We start from the raw sequence: 15158 nt of genomic DNA, 5'->3' as shown, positions 1-15158 counted from the left end.
CCAGATAAGCAGAATGTCATGTACCCTGTGGAAACTTATTAAATATTCAGTGATGCTAAGAATGGATAGAGGGCTGGAGATATAATTCAGAGGCAGAGCACTTGTTTAGCATGTGGGAGGCCTTGGGTATGAGTCTCTCAGTGGAGAAGGTGGGGAGTAGAAGAGTGGATTGAGGTGAAAATTAATCTTCCTGCAGGCAATTCAGTCCCAGAGGGGGAAAAGGCTATTCGTGCAGAACCCCTGAAATTCTGGGTTAAGGACTAAGTATTTAGCAGTAAAAGCATTTTTTTAAGCCTGCGTAATGTTTATCCAGATCAATTAAGAGAATACAGTTTCTGGAACAAGCCTTGTTTATCTGATTTATTCTAGGATTTTTCAGATTTTGTTTTTTGTTTTTGGCAGTGCTGGGGATCAGATCCAGGGCCTCACACTTAGTAGGCAAGCACTGTATCCCTGAGTGACATCCACAGCCCCTATTCTAAGCTTTTGCTGTAGAAGAGAGGGCTGGTTTTCTTCTGTCCATAACATTCAAGCAACATATGTATGCCATTTGTTAAATGCTTTTTATTATGGTAATCTTTAAACATATTCAGAATAGGAAGAACAGATGAATAAAATAAATGACCAGATTCAGTAATTATCAATACATGCCAATCTTGTTTTGCTTTTGTTTTTCCAGTCCCTAGTTATATGTAATTTAAGCAGGCAATGCATGAATGTGTTTCTGTTTGAATTTAATATATTATACTATTATAGTAAAATATATAATACCTTTAATAATTCTCAATTTATTTTTATAGTAACAAGAGGAAGAGGTGATTTGGGGAGATTTTTCACAAATTTTATTTGTAGAGAAAATTTAAGTTACTTGGTAGATTTTTTTTTTTTTTTTTTTTTGTGGTGCTGGGGATTGAACCCAGGGCCTTGTGCTTTCGAGGTAAGCACTCTACCAACTGAACTACGTCCCAGCTCATGTGGTAGATTTTTTAAAAAATTGTTGCAGGACTATCTATTGTTTATCCTCTTTTTAAAATTTATAGTTTTTATTTTTATTTTTTGAGGTACTGGGGATCAAACCCAGGACCTCAGGTATGCTCGGCAAATATTTTACCACTGAGCTGCACTCTCAGCTCATTCTTTTGGTCTCTGTTTCAGATTTTCCTAGAGCAGGGTGTCAGCATTGGCTACTTAATTGTTGAATCTACTGCCCATTAAATAGAAAGTCTTTTTACATTCTTGTGAGATTTCTCAGTAGCAATAGCAAATTTTCTCTGATACTGTTTGATATTTCTGGAGAGGCACCCAGAGTGCAAAATTTAAAGAGGGATGGGTGCAGTGGCGCACACCTAGAATCCCAGCGGCTTGGGAGGCAGGAGGATCAAGACTTCAAAACCAGCCTCAGCAATGGCGAGGCACTAAGTAATTCAGTGAGACCCTGTCTCTAAATAAAATATAAAATATGGTTGGGGATGTGACTCAGTGGTCGAGTACCCCTGAGTTCAATTCCTGGTACCAAAAAAAAAAAAAAAATTAAGAACTCACTGCTGGCCATATACCTGCACAAGCCTGAGAGAAGTCTGTATTCTTAAATTTTGTGCCATGCTTCACTTGCCTCATTCTTGTCCTGGCCTTGTTTTGCCTAGTCAAGTCATTTTTTGAGCACTTTATTCTTGCTGTTTTAGTGAAGAACTGAAAAGCTTGGACTTAAAAGATAGCCAACACTTATACAACATGTGGTTACTTTTGACCTCAAATTCATACTTTTAACCTCAACTGTAGGCCCTGCTTTGTAACCTTAAAAAAGAAATTACATTTATAAAAAGCAATCTTATATGAAATATTACAATCATCACACTGATGTTTCTTTTTAGTAGGACCAAATGCTGCTGCTAAGAATTAGATCATCTAAGTAACTAGATAAATTAACTTCACAGGTATGGAGGTAGAATATAAGGTTCAGTAGCTCAAACAACTCAAGTTTCTAAGGTCTTGTGTCATTAGGAAAAGAGACATTTAAACTTAAATGCCTTCTACTCAAGGCATGATGATACATTTATGTACACTATTTCAATTAATTCTCATATCTTGTGAAGAAGTTATTCAATGCTACAGATCAAGAGATGTACAGAGAGACTAAAGAACTATACTAAAGTCATGCAGCTAGTAGTAATGTAGCTAGGATTCTGACCTAGTCTGGGTCCCCAAATCCATTACTACTCACTGACTTCATGGATGTATGTATACAACAGAATTTATGTGTATGTATAGAAATCTGTTTGATTTTCTCAAAGTGACTTTTTTTTTTTTTTTTTTTTTTTTTGCATAGCCCATTTCCAAGGTTGTGGACCAGCTATTGTTTTTATACTGTTTTATTATGAAATCATCTTAATCCTCTTCTTAGGATGGATATGAGTCCTGGTTTACTGTTCTCGAGGAGTGGTTTTGTTCTTCCACTTTTTCAGAGGCTACTCCACATGGTGGCAGCAGCAGGCACTAGTAAATACTAGACTCACACAGGAAATGAACATTTCCAGGGGATTCTGCCTTAGAATTCTAATAGCACTTCAAAAGGGCATGCTGTATGTGAAAGCACTAGAGAATCTGCAGAAGTGACTTTGAAATATCGTAATATGAGTGTAAAATGTTGACCAAGAGCTTTAAACATCCTACAGTACACAGGATAGTGTATCCCCACACCCACCCCCTACCTGGCCTAAATGTCAATAGTGCCTAAGTTGTAAAGCCTTAGAGATCGGACACTTGAGCATCCCTTGATCAGAATATCCTGAATGCTTCAAAATCGGGAACCTTTTGAGCATTGACATGATGCCACAAGTGGGAAATTCACTTCATGTGATGGGTTACATTCATATTGTATAAGGTTATCTTTAAGCTGTGTAAAAGAAACATGAATTGTGTGTTTAGACTTGGGTCCCATCCCTGAGACAGCTCATTATGTGTATGCAAGTATTCCAAAATTTGAAAAAAAAAAAAAAAAAAATCAGAAATCTGAAACACTTCTGGTTCCAGACTTTCTGGATAAAGGATATTCACCCTGTGTAGACCTTAGAGCCAGAGTTATGCTATTTGAGTTCAGGGTTGGTTGACAACTAGAAATGTGGCCTTAAGCAAGTTATTTGAAATGAGCTCTAGTTTTCTCATCTGTAAAATTGCTATTTTACTGGATTATTTTGAAGATAGAGGAATAATTTATTTAAAAATTTAAATAATGCCTGACGTAGAAAATGCTTAATAAACTGCAACTATTCTTTTTTTTTTTTTTTTTTTTTTTTTTGCGGTGCTGGATTGAACCCAGGGCCTTGTGCTTGCGAGGCAGGCACTCTACCAACTGAGCTATATCCCCAGCCCTGCAACTATTCTTGAAGAACATACTTTTAACATGCACCTTTTGGTTGTTACAATTTTTATTTAGGCATTAGAAATCTTACTTGTGCAGTGGTTTGTTGTCAGTTTGAAATGATAAATACTAAAGAAGTTGAGTCTGTCTAAATTGTTTTCTAAGCTCAAGGAGGATTTTTGTCAGAATTTATTTGGTATTAATGGGGACAATGTTGAATTGTTAAAGATAGGTAAAAACTGTGCAGAGAAAAGTAATGATGTCAATGTAGTGCCTTAATGGGATTTCTTAATCCCTAAATATATTTTAATAAGTAATAGTTATAAAATTAAAATATTATACACAGGTGAAATTAGAAATGCAGCATGTTCTTCATACCAAATGTTCATAAATAAGTTAGGGAACTTGTGGAATTTTAGGCGTGTATGAGTATCATTATGTGGTGGGCATTTGATGAAAGTAATGTAGGTAATATGTTCAGTGTGAGTCTGAGTTCCTCAAGTGACTACAGTTACATTGGAACTAAAGGAAGATCTGCTATTAATTTCTACAGAATTGGAGTGTTGAGTAAGTGGACTCATTGGAGACTGCTTTGATGTAAGGCCCATTGCCTGACTCTTGAATTTCCCAATACTCAATATGAACACTTTTCTGTCTCTGCTTATGGAGAAAGTGAACACTTTTTATTTTCCTTTATAATACACTTTGTGGAGATTATTTACTGTATCATATTATTACTGACTTAGTTTTTTTTTTTTTTTTTTAATAATAAACTCATTAGGGGGCATTAATTTAAATTTACAGAAAAGTTACAAAAACAGTACCAAAAGTTTTTTCTTCTAGCAAATTCAAGGTCTGGAAACAAACATACTTGAGTTTGTATCCTGGTTCTGCCACTTCTTAGCTGTGTGGTCGCCCTAAGCTGTAGTATCCTCATCTGCAAAATGGAGATTAAATATAGTGTTTCTGTCAGAGGATTGTTGTGAGCATTAAAGCAGAGGACTTGCAGAACTCTTAAAACTGAATCTACTATAGACTAAGCTGCAATGACAACAAATGTATATTCTCTTTTGTATAGTGATTGTGGTGCTGGATATTAGTGATTTTAGAAGAGTTAATCTTTCAGCATCAAATTTTCTTTAAAAACATTTTAAAAAGAGAAAATTTTTAGGGCTGAGAATGTAGCTCAGTGTAGCATGCTTGTCCAACAAATGCAAGGCCGTGGGTTCAGTCCCTGGTACCCCAAAAACAAACCCACAAACAACCAAAAAACTAAATTTTTAAGATTATAAGAGAAACTTTTTTAAAAAATAATTTTTAGGGCTGGGGAGATAGCTCAGTCGGTAGAGTTCTTGCCTTGCAAGCACAAGGCCCTGGGTTTTATCCCCAGCACTGCAAAAATAAATAAATAAATAAATAAAAACAATAATAATAATTTTTAAAATGTTGATATTTATTTTTTATTTATTTATATGTGGTGCTGAGAATCTAGCCCAGTGCCCCACACATGCTACCATTGAGCCACAACCCCAGCCCCCAAAAAGAAACTTTTAAAATGAAAACTTTTAAAGATTAAAAATTTTAAAGTTGAGGGCACCTTACCCACAAATGAACTTTGTTATTACTTACCATATCATTGCAGAATTACTTTTACAAATAATTGTGTAAGAATGTGTCTTTAAAGCAGTTCTCATCAGCAACTTCCTGAAAATTCAGTCTGTTGTATATAGTTTCAGAAGTTGAAGGCTGATTCTTATTTTCCTTTAAGATGTTCTCAAGACTCTAATTTGTCATGGAAATATTTAACTCTCAAAAGGGAGATCATAAGTGGTGTGAGAGAAAAGGCTTTATTTGATTCATGTTGTAGCATGCTTTCAGAAACTTTAGAACCTCTGGTATGTAACTCTTTGTTAAGGGAGTGCTTTTTGTCTTATTTATTTTTAGTATTTTGGCTTTGAGAATGTTTGCAATTTGACAGACCATATCTTATGCCACATAAGATGAATTTTATCATTTGTTAATTTTGCTTGTTAAAATAAGTAATCAAACCTTCTTGCCATAATCAGGATATGTTGGCTTAACTATGTAATTTTAGCTCTCCTTCCAAGGAAGAGCATGGGGGACAATGGAATATTAAGGAATGTGATGTGGTAGGCATGTTATCAGTGTTTTTGGACAGTGTTTTGGTTTATAGTATAAGCTCCAAGTTTTACTTGTTTGTGAGTGGGGGAAATTTAACTAGTACTACTTAATCATTGTGTCTATGAAGAGAGAATAATGACTGAAATTCTTAGATTAAATACATGTTGCTAGTGTTGTACATGTCATTTGAAGCAGCTCCATAAAGGAGATGACAAGTTTCCAAACTGTTGCTGAAAGGATGAAAATATGTAAACCACTATAATAGTTTACATAGTAAACTATTATAACTATGTGTTATAATAGTTTTGATTTGTTATTCTATTGCTTTCACTTTATTCAGGTTGTTATTGGCACCAGCCCCCCAAAAAAAATATTGAACAGAAAAACTGAAGCATAAATTTGTTTAGAGTATGTGTAACCTCGACGGTCATTGCTGGAAATCAAAGCCCTTCAAATACTAATTTAGTTATTAGGAGAAAGTCACCATACTGAAAAGTGATGCTTTTTGGGTTCTGAGGTTACGAAGGAGGATGAAATTAGAGTGCAGAGTGAAAAGCATTCTAAGGGACAGAGAAATGTTTGAGGGTTCTCACAAAGGTGCTTCTGACTATAATATTCCACTCTCAGTGTGTCTCTAGACTTCCTTCTAGAATTTTTTTTTAATGATCATTTTTATTCTAACCATATCCAACTTGCTCCTTTAAAAAAAAAATGAGGTCAGATTATGTCCTTAGAATTTCTGCTTATGAGATAGATATAGCATGTAAATCAGATTTTATAGCTGAATAGTAAATTTTGCCTCTTTAAGTACTGCCAGGATATGATTATCTCTGAAATATACAAAGAAGAAAAATACATTTTTCTTTTTATATAAATCTGCATGCCACCTTTTTCTGGAAATAATGTTTGGATTCTATTATCTTTACCATTGTCCCCCCCACACACACACTTCTTTTCTCTCTTACCCTCATTGAAGTTCACATGTCTAAGGATTGTAAATAAATGCTGGAGGCAAGAGTGATTAGTACCTACTCAGACACTGGAATCAGACATGGACTTTGAGTTTAGATTCAAGCAGGTATCTCTTTCTGACTATATTGACCTAAGCAAGTTGCTGAACTTTTAAGCCTGTTTCCTTATCTGTAGTAGGTGAATTTTAATAGCAACCACCTCAGAGTTTTTATGAGGATTTAATGGCAATGAGTAAGTTCAATAAATTTGTTTAACTCTTATAATCTTTTATCTCTTGGGCAAATCACTTAATTAGGCATAATGTAAAGTAAGCCAGAGTACAAATTGTTTACCTTAACAAAAAATTGAGGTGACTCCAGGGGTCCATAAAGAACTATCAAATAAGAGACATCTTCTGGGCATAATGGTGCATGCCTGTAATACCAGCTACTCAAGAAACTGAGTCAGGAGGGTCGCAAGTTCAACAGGCCATCCTGGGCAACTTAGTGAGACCTTATCTTAAAATTTAAAAGGGTTGGGGGTGGTGGCTGTGGCTGTAAAACCTCAGTGGTAGAGCCCCTGGGTTCAGTCCCTAATACTATAAACAAACAAATGAGCAAAAAAGTCTGCAGTTAAGGCAGAAAAAAGATTTGTCTAGGATTGAGATTTTATGTGTATGTACATATGTTTCTGAGGATATATGTATGTATAAAGTTTTAATACATCTATATTGCATTAAGTCTATGAAGGGAAAGGGTGCAGAATTTAGAACTTACCATAAACTTGGAGGCAAGATGAAAAAGAGGGTAGGTTTTTTGGGTTTGATTGTTTTTTAATTTTTTTTTTAATACTGTGGGTATATTTCTTTGTAACCTAGAAGCCAACTTTTTATAAATCAATTCATGTACTGAGAAAGCTCACTTAAGAAACCCTGTTTATAAATTCATTTTTAAAGCAAATCTATCTTTACCGACTCCCTTTTTGTGTTGGAAACTGACTTTTCTGAGATTATAGCATTGTTTCCTAAGAAATGCCAATTTTCTAGGGGGATTATATTGCACATGATTGTCTTAACAGTTCAAAACCAAAGTGATGTTTCAAGTGCAAGGGGTATAACTTTCTTTGGTGTTTCAATATTTCAGGGAAGTTAAGGCAGTTACTATAAAAGTTGAATTAGTTCTTTTGTGATTTTTTACTAAATCCCATTCTTATGTATATTGTCTGAAGAAGGCTCTCTGGGAAGAAATAAATTTTAATTTCAATCTGTAATTTTAAAAGTTAACTTTTAAAAGCAATATATGTACCTAGTACAAAATTCCAAAGAAGCATAGTGTAAGTGTAAGCATCAACAAATGATTGTCCCTCTCCACCTAGTTGGTTCTTAAAGACAGTCCTTTTTTTCATCAATCTCAGATTCAGGGGCTGGAGTTGTGGCTCAGTGGTAAAGTGCTTGCCTGGCAATGTGTGAGGCCCTGGGTTTGATACTCAGCACCACATATAAATAAATAAAATAAAAGATCCATTGAAATTTTTTTTAAAATCTCAGATTCAGTGTGACTGGCTTATTTCGGGTTTCCATTAGAGTGGGGGAAATGGTTCACTGACTAGGAGGATTTGAAGTACTTCCTCATGGCCTGTCTCAGGACATTTCTGAAAACATAACAGTCTGGATGTGAAGATTAGGAGATAAAAGCGGAGAGCTGGAATGGAAAGAATCTCAAGGAGTTTTAGAGGCGCAGAGGTTTGGCACAGGGGCAGGAGGGCATTCCTTCCAGCCGTCACTGACACAGATGGTGACTGAACACTGATCACTGTTGTCTTGTCAATTTTTTTTCAACAGCTTAATTCTCTGATCTTTCTGTATCTTCTCATTAGACTGACTTTTCTTTCTCTCCCTTCCTTGTTTTAATATGATAAATGGAACAGCCTGTTTAAACAACCAGAACTTATACTGCATTAGTTTCATTGTATACATGGTTTAATTTTCAGTTGCCTATGATGATAACAGAAGAATTTTAATTGCTCATTCTGTTTGGCATCCTTCTGTTCTCTTCCTATTCTTTTTAGAAATCCCAATTCTTACCTTTCTTCTTTGTTTTCTGTTGCTGGGAGGTTTATTTAACTTACAAGAAGAAGAAAAAAAGAGTTTCACTAGAAGAAATGATAATTGTGCTAGGAGGCTTATTTTAGATAACTGATAACAAAGATTGGGCATGTGTTGGCAGCAGTAGATCAGAATAGGCATTTGCTCTTCGAATATGACATTGTGATATTTTTATAATAAGATTAATTGAGTTTATTAAGCATGAGAAATAAAATATCTTTTCCCTGCTCATGAAGCACACAGAGAGGATTGTTTCACTCTTTGTATGCCTTTTAGATTTCACGTAATCTCTTGCTTGATGGAGTCAGCAAACAAAATTAAGTGAGAAAAGAACCTCATATGTTATCCAGTAGGTCTTGATCTGTCTTCATAACATTACAGTGTCTTATCATATTACCAAGTGGTTCTTTGATTTCTTCATCTTGGAATCTTTGTTCTAATCACCATATTACAGTTTGATATTATGCTATTTATACCATTATTATCCTTTACATAATAATGAATAGTATCATTTTAAATTATATTCTCTTCACATTTATCTTCTAGGCAAAATTATATAGAAGAATAATCTGCAGGCTATGTAGATATTGTAGATACTAAAACCAGTAGCTAAATTATAGCCATGATGGTTTTTCCTGCTAGTGAAAGGATAATTTCAAAACTCCATTTCTCAAGTTTTTTTCCCCCTTTGGTACTAGGGATTGAATCCAGGGACTTTACCACTGAGCCACATCACCAGCCCTTTTTAAAATTTTACTTAGATACAGGGTCTCAATGAGTTGCTAAGTGCTTCCGTAATCTGTTGAGGCTGTCTTTGAACTTTAAATCCTGCCACAGCCTCCCAAATTGCTTGGGATTACAGTGTGCACCACTGCACCCAGCTGGATTGACATTTTTGAGAATCTTTTCAATATATATTTAATTGCTGATGCTGTCATGTCATTTATACTTAAGCAGATTTATATTCGGCTTCACATTTTTAATCTTTAGTAACACGTTCTTACTACAAAATGTTTTGAAATTCACTTGTTCATGGCTGAAGGGTAATATTTTTGTGTGTTTTGAGTGTTTTCATCATTTTTAATAACTTCAGATGTTCATTGATGATAAACTTTTTTTAGTTATGTTAAAAGTGTTCTAATTTGATAGAATATGTATTGAGTTTTCATCTTGTAGCTACATAATTCACAAATTTGTGAGTTCAGGTGCAGACGTATTTTCTTACCTAGGATAGAAATTTTTCATTTACTCTCTGAAAAAAAGGATATATTTGGAATACTATATTTCATTGAGTCTACATTTCCATTGATTATAAGTTGGATGATTATTTTCTTTATTACTAGAAAAGAAGAATGTTTTCTTTCTTTTGTTTTTCTGTTTTATGGTACTAGGAATTAAACCTATGGCCTCACACATGCTAGACAAGCTCTCTACCACTGAGCTACATCCCTACCCTGAAAAATTTCTTCTCTTAAACTGCCAGGCCATTGATTGTAAAATGCATCCCAATTTCAGAGACCTTAATGTGAAAATCTATAACTTATACTTGATGAACTATGATAGTATAGCCACCTTAAATTTGTATAGGACTCTGTCAAAAGCCCTTCTCCATATGTCATTTGATTTTTTTATTTTCAAACTAAATTAATCTGTGAGATGGATTCAGTTTTCCCAAGTTTTCAGACAAGGATATTGAATCTTTCAGAGATATGTTCTCTTGGCAACTGGTCTCAAATCTACCTATTTCTACTACAGGACCTGTCCTTTGATCAAGACCATCACCTCCCCGTTATGTATATACATCTGTAAAATAATTTGACCTAAGCCAAGTGTGGTGGTATATGCCTGTTATCCCAGTGACTTGGGAGGTTAAAGCAGGAGGATCACAAGTTCAAAGCCAGCCTCAGCAAATTAGGCCCTAAACAACTTAGTGAGACCCTCACAAAATAAAAATAAAAAAGGGGTGGGGATGTGAATCAGTGGTACAGTACCACTGGGTTCAATCCCTAGTACCAAAATTTTTTTTTTGACCTAGATTTTTCTGTTATCCAATGTACATATTTCTTAGACTTCATTTTTATGGCTGTTCATATGTCTTTATTTTGTTGATAATTTGAGTACTATTAGAATGATTTAATGTACCTTTTAATAGTTAAACATGTGCAACTCTGCCAATAGATGGTATAATTCTGGATTGCCTGACTACTAGGAAGCTATATATGCTGTTATTACTGGTGTCTTAATATATGTTTTGAAAATAACTTATCTCTTTCTGACTGACTATATAAAATGTCCAGGAATGATTATGAGTTGAGATCCAGCAAAGGTTGATTAAGTGTTGGACATCATTTGTGCTATTCTGGGTGCATCAAGATCACATCTGTTTCTTTCCTAGGTGGTGGCTAATGCTGTGGCAGCATTATCTGAAATCAGTGAGTCTCACCCAAACAGCAACTTACTTGATCTGAACCCACAGAACATTAATAAGCTGCTGACAGCTCTGAATGAGTGCACAGAATGGGGCCAGATTTTCATCCTGGACTGCCTGTCTAATTACAACCCCAAAGATGACCGGGAAGCTCAGAGGTCAGTCTTTTTCTGGATAGTAGCTAAGAGTCCTGCTTGATTCAGTAAGTTCTAGTGTATGCTGTTAGAATAATAGTCTGTATGATTGAGGAGATTCAGGGACTTGTACAGTAGACATTTTTGTCCCCAAAATATTTTCTCACTGAATTTAGGAACATTCTAGGTTGTGGAGTAAACCATGCCAAAAACAATTGTTTCTAAGAAATGTATGTTTTTCATTTCTTATTTGAGCAATACCTTTGCTAAACTTCCTTCCTTATTGTCTCCCATTTCTTAGTTCCTAGCCATTTGGCAAATAAAGATTACCGAATGTCTGTGCATTTTTGTTCTGTTAGATACATAGTAAGTGACTTCGTACCATAGTTATTTAACTGAACTATACCTGTAATTTAGTACTTGAAAAAGTATGTTAAATCAGCAAAATATATGCTACTTCCCATTATATATAGAAATCATATCAGTCTGAATTTAGAGATTTTGGAAAGCACATCATGATTTTTCTCAGCCCTTTACTTTCTTAGTGTTACAGATTTCCCTTGACTGTCAGAAATTGACTACTGAATTCATCTACACATATATGTTTTATCACCAATTTTTATTGAGCATTTTGGGTGTATATACAGCATACTAGGCAGATACTTCTGAAAAAAAATTGGCTCTTTATTAAAGTTGACATTTTAATTATGGTAAATAAGAACCTTCCTTGCCTGACTGAAACTGATTTTCAAGCTATTAGAATATAAGTGCCCCTTACTTCCCCAGGAAATTTTTCCCTGTGGACTTAACTGAAACCCCCAGTAGTTTTCTTCCATCATTGAAAGTAAAAAATATAGAAAAAACTTCACATAGAATTTTATTTTCTCTTGGTCACTGACATTAACACTCATTCATTCATGCACTCAGCAAATATTTAAGCCCATGCTGTACGCCAGGCACTCTGTAGGTCCCAAGGACACAGCAGTAAACAGAGGAAACCCATAATCTTCATGGAGCACTTATTCTGAGGGCTAGGTGTAGAAGTATGTATAATATGCATATACAATACAATATGCAATATGTTAGATGGAAATAGGTGATAGCAAGTAAGACAAAGAAAGGGAAAGATCTTAAGAAATGCTAGACATTTGGGGGTGAGGGGATGTAGTTTTTGAAAAGGGTAGTCAGAGAAGGCTTACTGAGAAGGTGATATTTGTATGAAAACCAGGAGGAGGTCAGGAATTAGGCAAGTAGGTATAGGAAGAAGAGAGAATAAAGAATAACAGCCTGCATATCTTGTATCCTTAATACAGGTAGTAAGCTATCTACTTATGTTGTCCACAACTATTAGAAATAAGTTAGTTTATGAGAATACTGCATGGATAATTAAATACCCAAGATTTCATGAGGCATCTATGCATAGGTGGCATGGCCTAGGAGAAGGGGAAGAAGTTGGGAGAATATTGCAATGATGTTCTGATATTTATAAAAACAAACCCTTTTCAGAACTTTGCTTATTATCCCAAAGGCATGGGGTTAGGTAGTTTTTCTTGCCAATTCACCTTCTTCTCTATCTTACAGTGAAACCTTAAATCACAAGTGAGTTGCTATCTCTCACTATGAAATAACTCTCAGAATGCTTAATTTGACTTCTTATAGGTTGAGTAGAAATGGGCTGTGAGGCAGGGAGCCCTAACATAATATGGGGAGACAAAGAGGACTATAAAACCAGAAGGTAAATGGCATGAGCTCAAGTGTTTGAGGTATCACTAATTTCCTTCCAGTTTGAACATCCCCTGTTGCTGGTTTCCTGATGTCTTCTGATATTCCTGCTCTGTCTGTACTTTTCTGGGAATGAGGCTTCTGCAGTGTTGGATCCCAATTTGACCTAAGCATGGAGCTTTGACTTTTCTAACTGATTCTTTAATTTCTTGATACCTGGGCCATGGAACTCTGAACAGTACCTTATAAAATGGATTAAGCAAAGAAATTATGATCTAAGATATTAATTTTCCTTTTCTGCCCCCAGCATCTGTGAGCGGGTAACCCCCCGGCTGTCCCATGCCAACTCAGCAGTGGTGCTTTCAGCGGTGAAAGTCCTAATGAAGTTTCTAGAGTTGTTACCCAAGGACTCTGACTACTATAATATGCTACTGAAGAAGTTAGCTCCTCCACTTGTCACTTTGCTGTCCGGGGAGCCAGAAGTGCAGTATGTCGCCCTGAGGAACATCAACCTAATTGTCCAGAAAAGGTTGGGAAATAGTGAATTGGTGATTAAAGTGTTTGTAATTTTGAAATAAATTTAATAATATCAATATTTGATAGGTCATTATTAATCTCTTTAATTTATGAAAATGAAAATGTTATATAGCAAAACAATTGGGTTCAATTTCCAGCACTGCAAAACAAAGAAGAAAAAGAATAGAGGAAGTTTGTGAGTTTTTTTTCCTGGTGGTAGAATGGGAAGAGAGCAATGACACACAGATTTAATACAGACTCAGAAGGATAGATCAATAAATATATGTCTTTACCTCCTCTTTTTGTGTTTCTGTGTCCCACAGGCCTGAAATCTTGAAGCAGGAAATAAAAGTCTTCTTTGTGAAGTATAATGATCCCATCTATGTTAAACTAGAGAAATTGGACATCATGATTCGTCTGGCATCCCAAGCCAACATTGCTCAGGTCAGACTTTAAAGTAGTCTCAAATTTGTAATGATTTAGAGCTTAAGGTCTGGCCTTCAGAAGTGAGTTTGCTGTTGGAGAATCCTTGTTTATTACCCACTTCCTTGATATTTGACAGGTTCTGGCAGAACTGAAAGAATATGCCACTGAGGTGGATGTGGACTTTGTTCGCAAAGCTGTCCGGGCCATTGGACGATGTGCCATCAAGGTGGAGGTAAGTGTCCAGTGGGAGTTGAAATCACACATTTTGTGTTTCTGAGTGTTCTCATTGTTTTCTTTAAAATTTGTAAAGTTTATCAAAATAAAAAAGGACATAGTTAATAGTTTAAAGGGTTTATTTGTTAGTTTCTTTTTCTATTCAGTACTAGGGATTGAACCCAGGGGTACTCCACCACCGAGCTATCCCCAGTTCTTTTTATTTATTTATTCATTTTTTAATTTTTATTTTTTGGTAGTGGGAATTGAACCCAGGGATGCTTCACCACTGAGCCGTATCCCCAGCCCTCTTTACATTTTATTTAGTGACAGGGTCTTGCTAAGTTGCTGTTGAATTTGAACTTGTGATCCTCCTGTCTCAACCTCCCAAACTGCTGGAATTACAGGTGGGTGCCACTGCACCCAGCTCCTTTTTATTTTTTCATTTTGAGAAAGGGTCTCCCTACATTACCAATGTTGCCCTCGAACTTGCTGTGTTACTGCTTCGACTTCCTAAGTTGCTGGGATTACAAGTGTGCTGCCATCAACCTAGCATTTTAATTATATTTTTGCTTATGGTAGTTTAAATTATTATAGGACTTTTAGAAGATTTTATTAAGGAAATACTTTTTCTCTTTTATCTCCTTGGTGTCCCTTCCCTTTCAAGGGCGAGGGGTACTATTGTATTTTAATGCAACAGATATTATCCAACTGGAATGAACGTGTACTGTATATATCTAACAAGATAAAGACTCTTTTTTTTTTTTTTTTTGTTACTGGGGATTGAACCCAAGGGGTACTTTACCACAGAGCTATATCCCTAGTCCTTTTTATTTTGAGACAGGGTCTTCCTAAGTTGCCTAAGCTGGCAACTTGTGATCTTCCTACCTCAACCTCCCAAGCTGCTTTATTTTGGTATCCTTTATAAGGGATTGAGTACTTATTGAAGGCTTACAGAACTTCCCAGAGGCTAAATGGTTTGTTGTATATTAGTGATTTTATTGATCTCATTTCTCTGTCCCCTTTAAATATTTAAATTTAGAGGCTTGGTAAAATTCATGTTGAGGTTTTTGGTTGTGTTTTTTTTTTTTTTTTTTTTTTTTTTGAAAGAGGGTTGGGTAATGAGGACTTGGGGATTGAGCTCAGGGGCTTTACCACCGAGCT

General features: G+C 35.4%; 1 protein-coding gene across 5 annotated transcripts in view; it reads left to right on the top strand.

Annotated features, from left to right (window-relative positions):
• The window catches only part of AP2B1 (adaptor related protein complex 2 subunit beta 1), a 114160-nt gene that overhangs the window by 27184 nt on the left and 71818 nt on the right, over nt 1-15158 (top strand). For all 5 annotated transcript variants that reach the window (XM_079133555.1, XM_079133556.1, XM_079133552.1 and 2 more), the window contains 4 exons: nt 10951-11141; nt 13147-13368; nt 13679-13799; nt 13918-14013. In XM_079133555.1, the coding sequence (XP_078989681.1) occupies nt 10951-11141; nt 13147-13368; nt 13679-13799; nt 13918-14013 (630 nt within the window). The remainder of the gene's footprint in view (nt 1-10950; nt 11142-13146; nt 13369-13678; nt 13800-13917; nt 14014-15158) is intronic.

Source organism: Sciurus vulgaris (assembly GCF_902686455.1).
Source record: "Sciurus vulgaris genome assembly, chromosome: 3".
NCBI lineage: Eukaryota > Metazoa > Chordata > Mammalia > Rodentia > Sciuridae > Sciurus > Sciurus vulgaris.
The sequence above is the reverse complement of the archived record's forward strand: the minus strand, read 5'-3'. Positions and strand labels throughout refer to the sequence as shown.